A 17,416-nucleotide genomic window follows, 5' to 3' on the forward strand; every position below is an offset into this window, starting at 1 on the left:
ACAAGGGTTCAAATGAAATGGCAAGAGGGGAGAGACATGGGGAAGAAATAAGTGGATTTATGAACGTGGATTGTATTATTCTTTTCTCACATGTCTCCCCCAAAAGCTCAGGAATCAAGAATACTGGAACAATGCTGTGATGGGTATGCCTTTCATTTCATTCTAAGCTGTAGCCTATACAAGCCCATGGGATTATATTCTACATTTGTACAAATTAAGCCGAGGGGAACTGCTGGTTAAAATGGTTACTGATAGAGTTAATTACGCTTTCCTGCATTGCAAATGTAATGGCTTACATATTAGCTTTTATATAAGAAAATCAGCATTAAAATATAAATTTAGCTTTCTAATGCATTTTTTGGGAACAATCATTTTCGGAAGAATCTCCCAGCATACTCGGACATTGCGTCGGGATACCGGGGTACAACCTCAAACACATCAGAGACCTATACAGCACAACCGCGAACGTCTACACAGTGGCTAAAATAAATATTATTATTCGCAATGAACGATCAGGCGACTGCTGTTGCGGACAGAGCCAACATGGGTCGGAGAGGTGAACAGCATAGATGCGACCGATATTTCTCAGAGCTACGATGTGGAATTTTCATTCGGTGCACAAGGTGGATGGAACAATCGTCCCTCTCAAGGATTGAAGTGCCCTTCGTTTCACCGACTTGTGCAAATGACACACTCGCTCGGACAACTAGAATTCGCATAGAGAAATCGACAAACGAAAACCGACAGTAATTATCTGTTTATTTTGTTTAAGCATGCAGGAACACACCGCACTAACAAGAATGCAACATCAACTTTGGACGAGTTATTCAATTGCTTTTCGTACACTTACAGGCCTTTCAGTTCATGATATAAGATGTCGAACACGTGTGCTTTTACAAACCAAGGCAATGAGGCCAGTTCAGTAAGCTAAAATAACATCTAGTGCTGGATATCCAAAGTTGCTTGTGCTATGTCATTGTTAAGGGCAAGGAGATTATATGATTTAGTCTATAACACCTCTGCCAAGCCTTCCTAAAATCCCCTCTACCGTAAAAAGGCATCTATAAAAGCAGGCACATCTACTGATAAGGCACACACTACCATAATCCATGGAAAGTTCTCCCAAACAACTGTCATACGGTAACATTTTCATCATCATCATAAATGTCTTAATAACATACAAAGTCGATGCTGTGTGTGCATGTACTTATCATAAGTACATTGGACATCGAGTAAAATTAAAGGAATACAATACATTTTATTGTGGCCAATGTAGAAGAATAAAAATGTTTCCATTGTCGATCACAAATGTTTTAAGATCGCCAAACGACATGCAATTATTAATCCTGCCAAAGTAAGCCTGAAAGGAATCGATGAGAATTTAACCCATTACACAGTTAATAGTTAGTAGATACAAATGGTAAAAAAAAATCCACACACACCCCTTTGTTTGAAATTGATATATGATTATCTCGGGACATCACAGATACCACGCATATGATGGTGATGTCAAATAAAAAAAACGTGTGTATAGAAAACTGGGGCCAATCCTGAGTAATGTTGTTATTATTTCTCGAACGTGACTGAGAAAAAAAATGATGGATATTTAAATGATTTAAACTATTGTTTACGGAGGAACTCTCATTCACTATAGTCAATATAACCCCCTCCCCCCCACACTTATAACAGTTAAACGGTTGAATGTATTATTTTACTTTACACACCGTCAATCCAAATTGTGCTGTCGAAATCTTGAAACTAATATGGCCATTCATACTCTCATTCGGCACAGCCTCATATCACGTCGGGGAAAGAATAAGAAAAACAAAAAAATATCGGAAATTTTTAAATCGTGCCAGTGGAACGGCGGTTATTAAACTACAGTAAGTATGCAGAGGCCAATCTCCTCCCCCACCCCCCTCTTAGCTCAGGAGTGCAGCGTTTGGGGACTTTTGTCCAGGGAGTATCTGTGTGACCCCCCCCCCCCCGCCGCTACTTCGCGGTTGGTCATCTGTCCTATTATAATAAAGACTTTTAAGAAAAGAAAACAATAGGGTATGCAACCGTCGCCCCATTTTCATAACGATCCTGGCCTCGCGAAAGCGCAGGCAGTCCTCCCGACATGAGCAGCCACTTTCATTAATCTCAGCACCCCCCCCCCCCACCCCGCGGCCATTCCGTTAGGGACAAGCTAGTACGTCTCCTTCTCGCGCACCACCTGCTCGCGCTCGCCCTGCCAGTTGGCGAGCTCCACGAACTTCTCCTCGGAGATGAGGCCGTTCTTGAATGCGTCGACGAGCCCCATCTCCTCACCATCGACCATGATGCGAACCTGCCGCTTGATCTTCTGCAGGCGGATCGTCTCACGCTCGCGTAGACGGTTCTGCAGCTCAGCCACGAGCGTCACCTGCTGCGCCAGCATGGAGCTCAGCCCCGACATGCGGTTCTGGAGCTCCAGGAACTGGTGTGTGTGTGTAGAGGCGGAAGCAGAGATGGCGGGGGGGGGAGTTAAATACGAAGCAATAATAGAGCACTCGTCGGTGGGAGCATACCAACTGATTCATTATTGTTATAAATTAATGCTTTTGTTTGCATGGAACAGCGTCCCCCGTTATTCAGATGGAGTGCTCTCACCAATAATATATGGTTACGCAGCAGTATATATTTTTTTAATAAGCCTGACTTGGCTGATGAGACCCAAATGGTTGAAGCTGCCACAGATTAATGCAGCTGGACAAGATTGGGATGGACTGATATAATTTTTTAGTTTTTTCATAATATGTGCAGACACAGAATGAAGTTCTGCTTACGTCTGCTTTATTATCGTGATAAAAAGGGCAATTCCACACGTTAGCCAAAGGTTTGGCTGTATACAATACATGGATAATTTCTTTGACGAAATAAATATTCACGGACTTAATTTTGCTTAGGATTTTTTTTTATCAAACCCGTAAATAGTGTTGAAACAAGTTATAAGTGGAGTGGGCCAGAATAAAAATCATCATATTTACAGTCTGATAAAATAAAATATATGATTCAAATAAAAATGGATAGCAATTGTATTTGTTTCTGAGATGTTTCCTTTGATAAAAATCTAATTTAGTTCACTGAAGTAAGCCATACTAGATGAGAAAATGTCATGCCTAAAACCGATCATCACCTGTGGTAAACATGTCTCCACTGAATAACATGTAATAATAATTTTACTTGTATTTTGTGATGTCTATTTAATGAAATATATGCTCTAAAAAATCAAGTTCCTGGTAAAGTTAATTGATGGTAATAAAGAAATAACAAATAAACAAATCAGTTGCAATCTATTGTCAATTATAAATACAACTGTTGCCAAGATAAAAAAAAACACATTAATCAACAGAAAGGTACAAAAAGCAACATTTTAAATTAATTGCACTCTTGTTATTCGCAGTGCAGCTGCGTTTAGCCACTATATGACCCAAAATGTGTTATTGAATTATAATGCATTATATGAGTTTGTATATTTAAATTGCAAAATTTCTCAGTACGCCTAAATTTAATGTTATGAGTCCCTTGCAAAAAAATCTTACAGAAACGGTCACGTTAATCACGATATTCCATTGAAATAAAAAAAACTACTATAATATGAAAAAGAGAATAAAAAAATGGTCTTATCTCTCGGGAGATAATCAAAACCTTTAAAGGAGCTTGTTGAATATTAGACATTCTGTAGGATTTCCTTGCAAAGGCTCAGAGAGTGTATAACTTATATTGTTATATTGACATGAAGTAGAAGAGACAATAAGTTTGGTTATTTATGAATGCATACACACACAGCCAAAGAAAATGTTAAGCCAATTATCAACAAATTAAAATATTAATTGTGATAACGCTTAACCTTGCTTTCTGTCAAGTAAATAACACAACCTATTTCACAAATCGCATATGACAAAGATGTGAATTTATCATGCAATATAAACAGCACACACATTATTGCATTGGTGTTGCTGTTGTTTGTAAATACACAACAGAAAGCAGGGTTAGACACACACACACACACATTATTGCATTGGTGTTGCTGTTGTTTGTAAATACACAACAGCAAGCAGGGTTAGACAAACAGGGGTTACACTTGAATTGTAAGGGTGCAGCAAACGTGGATTCAGGATTTCAACGTGGGGGGAAAAAAACTGTATATCTTACTTCGTATATGTTAGTCATAACAACACTTGAATATACATATTCTTTGGGTCTTTCGGTAAAGTCACGTAGATAGGTTCAAAGAAAATAACAAAAAACAAAAACTACGACGTTTTGATCGCAACACAAGCTCTCGTCTTTATAAAAAAAGACGACCTCTTGTCTTGCGATCGAAACGTCGTAGTTATTGCTTTTTGTTATTTTCTTTGAACCTATCTACGTGACTTTACCGAAAGACCCAAAGAATATGAATTCCTGCAGTCTCTAAAGCTTTAAGTCAAGATTTGAATAGACATGTTATAGACTAACAATTCTATCACGCATGAGTTTCCACTGGAGGCCACTGAGATAATCCTGGATCCACAACTGCCCTTTTACCGTGAGTAAAAAATCACACGTTAATAAAATGTAATGAATAAATGCCCACCTGACACGACAAGGTTTGTCTCAATTGCTCTTGCTAATGAAGAATAAAACAAAACCAGAACATTCAGCATTCTGCCGCCAACTCGCGTTGCATCACCACTGTCAAGTCGAGCACTAAAAACAGGTCACGGCTCTCGTTGAAATTGATGCTGGGTGGATCAATCGGAATTTTACAACGGGGCCACACCTGCCTCCTGACTGACAACAGCGTTCAGTGTGGCCTGTTGTTGTTACCGGGGTTTCCATTTGCCGTTGCATCGAATAAGTGCTGTTTATTCGAATCAAAGTTTCTTTGGAAAAACATTTTTTATGAAGATGAATGAAAATGCATCTAAGTATCCTACCATAACACTTATCCAGAATATAAAAGAATATATATTGTGGAATAATTGGCATATTTTGGGGTGGTTGATGAGTTTTACATAGAAATAAGCTACCTGTGATGCTTTATAATCAGTACACATAATTCAATTGTATGGATGTATGTTTAACTTCCTTCACACCGTACACAGCCAACTGTGCTAATCGGAGGTGCGGGGAAGGGACAACAAACTAAACACAAAAAGTAGTTTTAAAGAAATTAGTTCATGTAGCACTTGGGTCATTTGTTTATTTTAATGAGGGCCTTTCTTGTGAGTTTTAAGTCAAAATGAGCAATGCGTTGTGTATTATAATCAGGGCACAACTCTAAGTAAATGACTGAAAATGAGAGAGACAACTGCATGTAGGCAAATTTAAACAGATAATTTAGTGATATTCCGTTGTGCACAAGCATGAATAACAAAAACTCACATTCATGAGTAATGCTGCTGGCTTAAAAGGAAAATAATATATAATAAGAAATATTTGTGCTTTGGGTTATTTATTTAATTTCAACACTGGCATTAAAATATTTAAATTGTTTATTCTTTATATAGAATGCTATTTTCATCTTCTTTTTTAGATGACATTTAAAAATGGAATGAAAATTGACAAAAGACGAACAAATTCAATTCGTTTCTATGTACGCTAAACAAGGCAACTGTAATATAAAAAAAAGTGCTAAATAAGTTTCAAAGGATAATTCGTGCAAGCATTAATATTAACGGACGTCAGTTTAGACATTTGGTAAAATAAATAAAATAACCCTGTGTGATTTGTTAAATTAAACATAATAACCCTGTGCGCCCTGACTTTTGGGCCACTCTGTATATAGTTTCCATTTGAAGGTAGTTAATTTATTTTTGAGAAAAAAAACAACAGTGGGCTTTACCTGCTAAGATACAAATAGTTTAGTTTTCTCTGTTTATTTTTTTACGTGACTTGTTTACCTTTCCTATACTTTTAACTCCTACCGTGTTTTTGTACTGTTTGTTGTTGTAAAATTCTGACCCGCCCTCACTTGACGTCTGTGAAAAGAGCTTTATAGCTCATCGGATTCCTCCAGTAAAAATAAAGATTCTGATTCTGTCTTGCACGAATATATTTTTAATAAAACAAGCCGAGCTAATACTCCAACATTGCATGGGAGATGTTTGACCACCCTTTACCGACTGTAACGAGAGCAACAGTTATCGCCACTCAGTTTCAATTTCAAAGCGGTGGAGACGTGAAATTGCCAATGGAGAACCACTTGCATTTCAAACCGGGTACGTACGCTCGACAGCAAATTATTTACAACCGACCGTTAATGCATTGCGGACGGAAAAAAAATCATCGCACTTCACATTCTGTTCGTATATCATTTCATCATAACAAATAATACACATCATATATCACAAGTTCGATATGAGCACATCCCTTAGGAGCAGGTGCAGCTGTGCTTATATCCGAAGTCGTGTGCTTATATCATAAGTTGCCATTTGCTTCCCACCCAACCAGTGTGTTTCTTATATCAGAGCTGTTCCTACATTAGGAGTGCTTCTAAGCAGATTCTACTGTATATACCAGTGGGTAACAAAAACACGTGCTCTGATCTAGTACCATTTTAAAAGTGCGTGTGTGTGTGTTTTTGTGCAGTATATGGACGGAAAATATCAAATTAAATCTATGAACCTGTAATTCATGCAGTTCTATTCTTCTGTTGATTGATTACAAAAATGGAAATCATTACGTTTGATTTGAATAACAAAATGTCTAAGAAAGTTACCCCCTTTCACTAAAATTCACCTTTAGATTGTGCAAGCCGCAACGGAACCGAAAGCAGCCCTGCCCTGCGTCTGAAGAGCGAGCGCCTCGCCAAATCCTTGCTGGCAGCTTTAGCCAAATAAGGCGAAGGTGCAGCCCTGAAATGTCTTTGCTCACGCCACTGCTGGTGGAAAAGGCCTCGCACCGGAGCAGGGGTCTGCAACCTGCGACTCCGGAGCCCCTCACACGCGGCTCTATAAGGACCGCGTCTCGTGACGTTGTTTTTTATTAAGGACCACCGTCTCGTGCTCACACTCCACTGTGGCTCTTGAAATGTTGCGTTTTGTACCGACTTCGAAAAAAATGGCCCTCCTCGTTATTTTGGTTGCCGACCCCATGCACTAGGGGGAGGACTAGAGGGTATTTGGCCTACTCTTCCATGCTGACCAGATGTGTTGGAAGTGGTGGAAGCACCTAAACTTTACCCCACCATGCCACGACCTGCCATTCAACTTAACTACGGTGTACTCATTTACACTGCTGGGCAGGCAGTTGCACGCATGCACGTATGCATGTTGAACTTCTTTCGCACCGTACGTAGCCAACCGTGCTAATCAGTCAACTGCTGGAACAACACGTGGAACGAAACTGGGGAACAGAACCTTGACCTCTGAAATTGCAAGGCCAATGTGCTGACCATTACTCCATGGCAGCTCCCCCACTCCATCTCCCCAGCGGACGAGGTCCTCTCGGACACGTCCCACTCCTTTGCTGCCACTCTTGACCATCGTCCATCATTATTTTGATCAACGTGTCCTGCCCAAGCCCACTCACTTTCCTCAACCGTTCGGATGATGACATTCACCTGGGACAAATTCTCCAATGTGTGCGTGTTTCTCTTTCTGTCCCTTGGTGTATATCCAAGCGTGTGTGTGTATGCTTTGTTGAACTTCTTTCGCACCGTACATAGCCAACCGTGCTAAGCCCATGTGCATCTCTCCGCGTTTCTCTGAACACGTTTCAGTGTTTGTTCACAACAGACACTTAGCTTTCAAATACAGCTGCACGGACGTGCGTCCACAATATAAATAGGTGCCTTCACTAACGCGGCATAATTCACAGGGTGATTTGAATGTAGTTCAGTGTCGGAGGTATCACTCACGTCCTGTTTGAAGCTTTCCATGGATGCTGTTTGCTGAGGAGGGAGGTATGTATAGCTGGTCTCAATCTGGCTTCTGTACTTAAGCAGCAGTGATTCATAGTTCTGTGTTTTTACAAAAGGGACAAAAACACATCTTCAATTTCAAAACAACAAGACAATGTAAAACTATACAACAGACGTTTTATTGCACATGCATATCGTTAGCAAACGTAAAATTCAACCGCAACTGACGTAATACATAAATTATTGCATTTTAACCAGAGCTGAAATTCCATATTTAATGTTGTGTATTTTTAGCACAAAGGTGAGGTCACATTTATAAATAATTTCCATGTTTTTTTAATTATAAAGAATTTACCTTCATTGCCCCCGTCAACTCTTCTGAGTTCCTCTGGTAATCGCCGAGCTTCTGGGCGTTATTGGTTATTTCCATCCGGATTTTCTGTATCAATCACAATCACAAAAAAACAGTTTTCAATCATCATGTGTGTATGCTTCGTAACATATGTTTGTATGTATGTACGTTGATCTTCTTTCAGACCGCACTTAGCCACCCGTATTAATCGGAGGTGTTAGAACATAAGCAATGTCAAGTTGTCACAGTACACAGACACAGATGCATTCCATTCACGTGGAAGGTGTGAGCAGTGTTTGGGTCACGCATTGGGGACATTCGGCCAATTCCTTATCAACGTGCGAGCCATTGTGCGGCTGCGGATGAAGGCCTCCCCGTAGCATGTCGCTCATTCAGGGTGCGTGACCAAACTTCACAAGGAGGGGTCAGTGCCGGTTGGTGAAACGAGCACCCACGACCGGTTTGGGGTGCCACGGTGGCAAGATGTTCACTCCCTCGCCTGGTATGCAGGAGGACATGGGTTTGATCCCGATCCCGATCCTGAAGCCTGTATATTTGGAGTTTGCGTGTCTCTCTCTCCCCGTGGTCGCATGGATTTTTCTCTATAGCTCAGTGGACCTTCTCCGGTAAAAAAAAATAGTTTAGTTTATAGTTGAGTTCAGATATCACTTGCCACTGATATCTGCCGTGTTCAGGAATACAATTCAGGTTGCTCTTTTATAAGTCCAGTAAAGGCTAAATCTGAGTAACGTGACTTTTTTGTATTGTTGGTCATTACTTCGTTCAACATTCTCGACTAATGGGTCACACCAGTTTGGGTCCTCAAGAAGCTCATCGACACATGGAGCAAAGCGCGTGTCGGACATCACGCCAGACAGCTCACGGTGCAATCCGCGAAAAAAAACACATTGGAGAGTTCTCCTGGACATCTGTGAAAAGAGCTTTATAGCTCATCGGATTCCTCCAGTGTAAATAAAATAAATATTACTTTGATGTGGATTGCACCCACCTCCAGCTGGCTGAGCAGCAGAGCGATTTCCTCGTTGCTCTCCCCCTTGGCCTCTTGCAGCTTCTGCAGTTGTGAGGTGGCCTGGTCGAACCAGCTCATGAAGAATGTGCGCAGGTCAAAGTACTGCTGCATCAGCTGCCGTAGATTCTCCAGTTGCTGGACCCTTCGTCGGCAACACAAATCGTCGGGAAAACACAGAAACATCAATGCACATTGAATAGACTCAGCCGTATCGTGCCACTCAGTGGTGTGGCAGAGGGGGAGTACAATGAACTGCATTGTTGAACTGTGCTATGACACGCCCTCGTCTATGCTGCTCACCTTCACCAAAGCGCATGTCCAGCCTGGTTGAAGTATGGGCAAATAATGCCCCCCACGATCTGATATCCGAGTTTATTCCCGTAAATTTCCCCTGTTATCCGTCCGTGGAAAAATGGATAATAGGATTAATTTTCAGCCACTTCTGGGTGACTGATCTTGTCTATGGGCAAGCGCTGATAATAAGATGAATTATAGTGCCTCCGGGAGACTGTTTCCATGGTGACTCATTTACAGATAAAGTGCGGATAACAGGAAGAATCGACACGCGGATGATAACACTTTATGTGGATCAATTCAGATAACAGGGACGCAGATAAGAGGAGTGTTACTGAATATGGACAAACAGGGTGGGTTCCTACTTCGCAGGTTTTCACGGTTGTTTGTACAGCTCTCTGCGACATATTGCGTGCATGCACGTATGTTGAACTTCGTTTGCACCGTACGTAGCCAACCATGCTAATCGGGTCCATGCCGTACGTAGATTGTTACACGTATGTCCGACGTTTCACTCCAGCGGTTCCAAACAAGTTCCCGGCCACTTTGGGGGTAAAAACGTCAGACACCGCGCCGAACAACCACGCGGCAACGACCCGAAATCGCAATCGGGCGAGGGCGGCTTCGCGCGCGTCGACATTTTGGACCCGGGCGACACCAAAGTTTTACCGCATCTTGCTGTGACTGCCCACTCTGCCCCAGCGATCCAGCAGCTGCTGCACCCGCGCCTGGTGGGCGTCCAGGTTGGCGTCGCGCTCCCGGTGGGCGCTCGCCAGCCGATCGTTGGCGGCGCGCGTCGCCTGCAGCTGCTGTTCCAGCGCGGAGAACGCCTGCTTCTTCTGCTGCAACTCGGCCTGCCAGCGCTGGTGGGTGAGGCAAGAAGAGAGCCATAAATGTGTGCGACGCTACACTCTTTGTCCGGCTATGGCTCAAGGTGGGTGGGGGGGGCGGTTTAAATACAGCATAAAGCACAGAACCTGATAATTACCTAAATGTTCTTCTGCAGCAGGCTGATGCAATATACGAAAGTGTAAATGTCATCAATGCCTCCTATATTCCTGCATTGCCCTTGTAATTCTGTTGCAATGGAATTACCCAGTTATTTTTTAAATATATGTCCTGAATTTTTTCCTACAAAAACACATTCAGGGAGTATGAAATAGGACGAACAAAAAATCTTAAATTTTGTACCTTTCTTTTTTCACATGACGTATTTTACCCTACTCATAATCATAAATGCAGTTGGTGAGTGAGCAAGTGTGGGGTGTCAAACAAAGATGGTCACTACATTGCGCGCAAGTGCGCTTCTGCGGCCGTGTGGAGCTATGCACTTTTAAATCTAGATGGAAAACAAATTTATTTTGAACTGCATTTTGTATTTAGTTTGTTGTCCTTCCCACGCATGTCCGATTAGCACGGTTGGCTATGTGCGGTGCGAAATAAGTTCAACATACTTACAAAAACATAGACCGCTAGTGGCAGTTAGATTAGGATGAGTGCAGCTTTGCCCGGGATGTTACCTTGAGGTTGCTTATGAGGTTATCGATGCCCTTGATGTCCCCAGGCACAGAGGCTCCATCGCACAGCTTCGTCTCGTACTCCCGCACAATGTCTTCGGCTTGCTTGGCGCTCCTCACCAGCCCGTCCATGCTCTTCAGCCTAATCCACAGCAAGAGGCACAGGATCCATACCACAGGGTCAAAGCGACGTACAGAAAACCTCTGTTATCCATCATCCGTGGGGAACGGAGGTTGCAGCTTAATCAGATGTGCCGGTTATCCGAGAGTCATATTTATGGTTCACCAATTTTTTTTCAAGTACATGAAACTTTACAAGAAGGAAACTAAGCCCACATTTTCACGATGATGGAAGAAATAATATACTCTTTTACAGAGGTGCCCACCGGTCAGTTGTAGAGCATTCTAAGAAGTCGTGGGGCTATTTAGAGTACAGTATACAAAAGTACAGTACTGCATACAGTAGTACAGTGATGTACACAATAGTACAGTGATGCATACAGTAGTACAGTATTGTATGTACGGACTTCCCTGAGCGCCACCACTTGGCAGCATCCAGAAGCTCCTGTAAACAAAGATCTATGATAAGTGCACAGTAAGAAGGAAGATTTGTATTGCAATCTAGGACAGATACCAGTGAATAGAGCAATCGGGATGGTAAAGTGATGGACAAACAGAGCTCTTTGTTATAATATTATTTAGTAAAGGTGATGTTAACAAGTACAGCCCTGCCATCGTTTGCTGATGCCACTTCTGGCAGAGAGGCCTCGGCTCAAGGAAGCTCAAAGAAAACCCCTCTAGAGGGTACGGGAAATACTCTTCCACACCGGTCAGATGTCTTGAAATAGGTGGGAGTACCCACACTTTACCCAACCACACACGACCTGCCTATTGGTGATAACTTTGGTGCAGCGAGTCGGCAGCACGGACAGCCGTGGGAAGGGAATTACAGACATTTAGCACAACGGCAGAGAATAAGCGACTTCCCACTGAATAGATAGAGGTTGATCGGGGCGTTCACCAGAAGGCCTTTGTTGAACGTGCACGCTTTATACAACACGACCTTCTGATTTGTATCGCTGCTTGCTTGTCCATGCGGCAGATATTCGCCTATCGTGCGTGCTGCGCATATGCAGGTGTGTATCATACTCGTCCAATGCCATGGAGGAGTAGTTGTTGAGGAGTCCCATCCTCTGGTTGGCTCCCTGGAAGCCGGCTTGGAGGGTCGGTTGGGAGGCCACGATGCTGGCGCTCTGCTGGTTGATACGGCCCAGGTCACCCTGCAGCTTCACCACCTCTCCGTGCAATTTCTGTGTGGACAACACATGTGGCCGAAGGGACATTGAGTGGGGCCTACTTATCATCAACAAGAACACCCGCCAATCGCCACTAAGTGGTGGTGACATCGCCACGGGGCCTGTGCCAGGCCAAGTGCATTTTGAGGCCACGTGAAGTGTAGCAGTCACGGAACAGACCCAGGAGCCATGGGTTGACTGCCAGAGATGACTGGCAGTTGCACTACCTGTGCACCCTACTGTGCCAACCTGCTGTATTTTAGCTGCCCGGTGCTCCGCCCGTTGCTGTGCCCAGTAGCTTCCTTCACGAGCCTTCTCTATATCATCAAGCAGGGCCATACCTGCTTTCTTCTAGGTATCAATCAATGGATTTAACGTTTGGTGTTATCCTTATGTGACCTGTGTCACACTGTGCATTTACAAATCCAATTGTTTACAATTTGCATGTGTGCACGTGCACAAATTTGTCAATCCACTGATGGACAATGGCCTCACGAAGCACAGTGAGTCGTGGGGGATAAATAATTCGACCAGATTTCACTGCTCCGAGCGAGTAGGTGTTGGGTGTCGTAGTAATTGGTTCATGTCACGACTGCAGCCCACTGGAGATGCTACATTCTCTATAGTATGAACAAAAGTGTTTTTTTGCATCGACTCATGATATTGAATTTTGGCGATTTGTTGAATTGTGAGTGCAATGCAGCTCTGTGTGAGAATTCTGCTATTGGGCAAATTAACCCATTCCCATTCCCATTCCCATCCCCATCCCCATCCCCATTCCCATCCCCATTCCCATCCCCATTCCCATCCCCATCCCCATCCCCATCCCCATCCCCATTCCCATCCCCATCCCCATCCCCATCCCCATTCCCATCCCCATCCCCATTCACATTCCCATTCCCATCCCCATCCCCATTCCCATTCCCATCCCCATCCCCATTCCCATCCCCATCCCCATTCCCATCCCCATCCCCATTCCCATTCCCATCCCCATTCCCATCCCCATCCCCATCCCCATTCCCATCCCCATTCCCATTCCCATTCCCATTCCCATCCCCATCCCCATCCCCATCCCCATCCCCATCCCCATCCCCATTCCCATCCCCATCCCCATTCCCATCCCCATCCCCATCCCCATTCCCATCCCCATCCCCATCCCCATTCCCATCCCCATCCCATCCCATCCCCATTCCCATCCCATCCCCATCCCCATTCCCATTCCCATCCCATCCCCATCCCCATTCCCATTCCCATTCCCATCCCCATCCCCATCCCCATCCCCATTCCCATCCCCATCCCCATCCCCATCCCCATCCCCATTCCCATTCCCATCCCCATCCCCATTCCCATCCCCATTCCCATCCCCATTCCCATTCCCATTCCCATCCCCATTCCCATTCCCATCCCCATCCCCATTCCCATCCCCATTCCCATCCCCATTCCCATTCCCATTCCCATCCCCATTCCCATTCCCATCCCCATCCCATTCCCATTCCCATCCCCATCCCCATTCCCATCCCCATTCCCATTCCCATTCCCATCCCATCCCATTCCCATTCCATCCCCATTCCCATTCCCATTCCCATCCCCATCCCCATCCCCATTCCCATCCCCATCCCCATCCCCATCCCCATTCCCATCCCCATTCCCATTCCCATCCCCATCCATTCCCATTCCCATCCCATCATCCCATCCCCATTCCCATCCCCATCCCCATTCCCATCCCCATCCCCATCCCCATTCCCATCCCCATCCCCATCCCCATTCCCATCCCCATCCCCATCCCCATTCCCATTCCCATTCCCATCCCCATCCCCATCCCCATTCCCATCCCCATCCCCATCCCCATCCCCATTCCCATTCCCATTCCCATCCCCATCCCCATTCCCATCCCCATTCCCATCCCCATCCCCATTCCCATTCCCATCCCCATTCCCATCCCCATCCCCATCCCCATTCCCATTCCCATTCCCATCCCCATCCCCATCCCCATCCCCATCCCCATTCCCATCCCCATCCCCATCCCCATCCCCATCCCCATCCCCATTCCCATTCCCATCCCCATCCCCATTCCCATTCCCATCCCCATTCCCATTCCCATCCCCATTCCCATCCCCATCCCCATTCCCATTCCCATTCCCATCCCCATCCCCATCCCCATCCCCATTCCCATCCCCATTCCCATTCCCATTCCCATCCCCATCCCCATCCCCATCCCCATCCCCATCCCATTCCCATCCCCATTCCCATTCCCATCCCCATCCCCATCCCCATTCCCATCCCCATCCCCATTCCCATTCCCATCCCCATCCCCATCCCCATCCCCATCCCCATCCCCATCCCATTCCCATTCCCATCCCCATCCCCATCCCCATTCCCATTCCCATCCCCATTCCCATTCCCATTCCCATCCCCATTCCCATCCCCATTCCCATCCCCATCCCCATTCCCATTCCCATTCCCATCCCCATCCCCATCCCCATCCCCATCCCCATTCCCATTCCCATCCCCATTCCCATTCCCATCCCCATCCCCATTCCCATTCCCATCCCCATCCCCATCCCCATTCCCATTCCCATCCCCATCCCCATCCCCATTCCCATTCCCATCCCCCATCCCCATCCCCATCCCCATTCCCATTCCCATCCCCATCCCATTCCCATTCCCATTCCCATTCCCATCCCCATCCCCATCCCCATCCCATTCCCATTCCCATCCCCATTACCATCCCCATTCCCATTCCCATCCCCATTCCCATCCCCATTCCCATCCCATCCCCATCCCATCCCCATTCCCATTCCTCCCATTCCCATCCCATTCCCATCCCCATTCCCATCCCCATCCCCATCCCCATTCCCATCCCCATCCCATTCCCATCCCCATTCCCATTCCCATCCCCATCCCCATCCCCCATCCCCATTCCCATCCCATCCCCATCCCCATCCCCATCCCCATCCCCATTCCCATTCCCCCATTCCCATCCCATTCCCATTCCCCATTCCCATCCCCATCCCCATTCCCATTCATCCCCATTCCCATTCCCATTCCCATCCCCATCCCCATCCCATCCCCATTCCCATTCCCCATTCCCATCCCCATTCCCATCCCCATCCCCATCCCCATCCATCCCATTCCCATTCCATTCCCCATCCCCATCCCCATTCCCATTCCCATCCCCATCCCCATCCCCATTCCCATTCCCATTCCCATCCCCATCCCCATCCCCATTCCCATTCCCATCCCCATCCCATTCCCATTCCCATTCCCATTCCCATCCCCATCCCCATCCCCATCCCCATTCCCATTCCCATTCCCATCCCCATCCCCATCCCCATTCCCATTGCCCATTCCCATCCCCATTCCCATCCCCATCCCCATTCCCATCCCCATCCCCATTCCCATCCCCATTCCCATTCCCATTCCCATCCCCATCCCCATTCCCATTCCCATTCCCATTCCCATCCCCATTCCCATCCCCATCCCCATCCCCATCCCCATTCCCATCCCCATCCCCATCCCCATTCCCATTCCCATCCCCATTCCCATCCCCATTCCCATCCCATTCCCATCCCCATCCCCATCCCCATCCCCATTCCCATTCCCATCCCCATCCCCATTCCCATTCCCATTCCCATTCCCATCCCCATCCCCATCCCCATCCCCATTCCCCATCCCCATCCCATCCCCATCCATCCCATTCCCATCCCCATCCCCATCCCCATTCCCATTCCCATCCCCATTCCCATTCCCATCCCCATTCCCATTCCATCCCCATCCCCATCCCCATCCCCATCCCCATCCCCATCCCCATTCCCATTCCCATTCCCATCCCCATCCCCATTCCCCATTCCCATCCCCATCCCCCATCCCCATCCCCATCCCCATTCCCATCCCCATTCCCATTCCCATCCCCATTCCCATTCCCATCCCCATCCCCATCCCCATTCCCATCCCCATTCCCATTCCCATTCCCATTCCCATCCCCATTCCCATTCCCATCCCCATTCCCATTCCCATTCCCATCCCCATCCCCATCCCCATTCCCATCCCCATTCCCATCCCCATCCCCATCCCCATTCCCATCCCCATTCCCATCCCCATTCCCATCCCCATCCCCATCCCCATCCCCATCCCCATTCCCATTCCCATCCCCATCCCCATCCCCATCCCATTCCCATTCCCATTCCCATTCCCATCCCCATCCCCATCCCCATCCCCATTCCCATCCCCATCCCCATCCCATCCCCATCCCCATTCCCATCCCCATTCCCATTCCCATTCCCATCCCCATCCCCATCCCCATCCCCATTCCCATCCCCATTCCATTCCCATCCCCATTCCCATTCCCATTCCCATTCCCATCCCCATCCCCATCCCCATTCCCATTCCCATTCCCATTCCCATCCCCATCCCCATTCCCATTCCCATCCCCATTCCCATTCCCATCCCCATCCCCATTCCCATTCCCATCCCCATCCCCATCCCCATCCCCATTCCCATCCCCATTCCCATCCCCATTCCCATCCCCATTCCCATTCCCATTCCCATTCCCATTCCCATTCCCATTCCCATCCCCATCCCCATTCCCATTCCCATCCCCATTCCCATTCCCATTCCCATCCCCATCCCCATCCCCATTCCCATCCCCATCCCCATTCCCATTCCCATCCCCATTCCCATCCCCATCCCCATTCCCATTCCCATTCCCATTCCCATTCCCATCCCCATCCCCATTCCCATTCCCATTCCCATTCCCATTCCCATCCCCATCCCCATTCCCATTCCCATCCCCATTCCCATTCCCATTCCCATCCCCATCCCCATCCCCATTCCCATCCCCATCCCCATTCCCATTCCCATCCCCATTCCCATCCCCATCCCCATTCCCATTCCCATTCCCATTCCCATTCCCATCCCCATTCCCATCCCCATCCCCATTCCCATTCCCATCCCCATTCCCATCCCCATCCCCATTCCCATTCCCATTCCCATTCCCATTCCCATCCCCATTCCCATCCCCATCCCCATTCCCATTCCCATTCCCATTCCCATCCC

The 17,416-nt window shown here is 46.7% G+C and overlaps 1 protein-coding gene across 1 annotated transcript in view; it reads right to left on the reverse strand.

Moving 5' to 3' along the window:
- Nucleotides 1–742: 742 nt before the first annotated feature.
- The window catches only part of LOC133349075 (plectin-like), a 95,452-nt gene continuing 78,778 nt past the window's right edge, over nucleotides 743–17,416 (reverse strand). Inside the window, exons 47-54 of the mRNA XM_061562214.1 lie at nucleotides 12,216–12,376; nucleotides 11,070–11,208; nucleotides 10,219–10,412; nucleotides 9,235–9,397; nucleotides 8,229–8,312; nucleotides 7,871–7,972; nucleotides 4,604–4,636; nucleotides 743–2,461 (exon numbers count right to left, since the gene is read on the reverse strand). Of these exons, the coding sequence (XP_061418198.1) occupies nucleotides 2,192–2,461; nucleotides 4,604–4,636; nucleotides 7,871–7,972; nucleotides 8,229–8,312; nucleotides 9,235–9,397; nucleotides 10,219–10,412; nucleotides 11,070–11,208; nucleotides 12,216–12,376 (1,146 nt within the window). The 3' untranslated portion in view covers nucleotides 743–2,191. The remainder of the gene's footprint in view (nucleotides 2,462–4,603; nucleotides 4,637–7,870; nucleotides 7,973–8,228; nucleotides 8,313–9,234; nucleotides 9,398–10,218; nucleotides 10,413–11,069; nucleotides 11,209–12,215; nucleotides 12,377–17,416) is intronic.

Source organism: Lethenteron reissneri, chromosome 29 (assembly GCF_015708825.2).
Source record: "Lethenteron reissneri isolate LAM-NWPU_2019-01 chromosome 29, ASM1570882v1, whole genome shotgun sequence".
Classification (NCBI taxonomy): Eukaryota; Metazoa; Chordata; class Hyperoartia; order Petromyzontiformes; family Petromyzontidae; genus Lethenteron; species Lethenteron reissneri.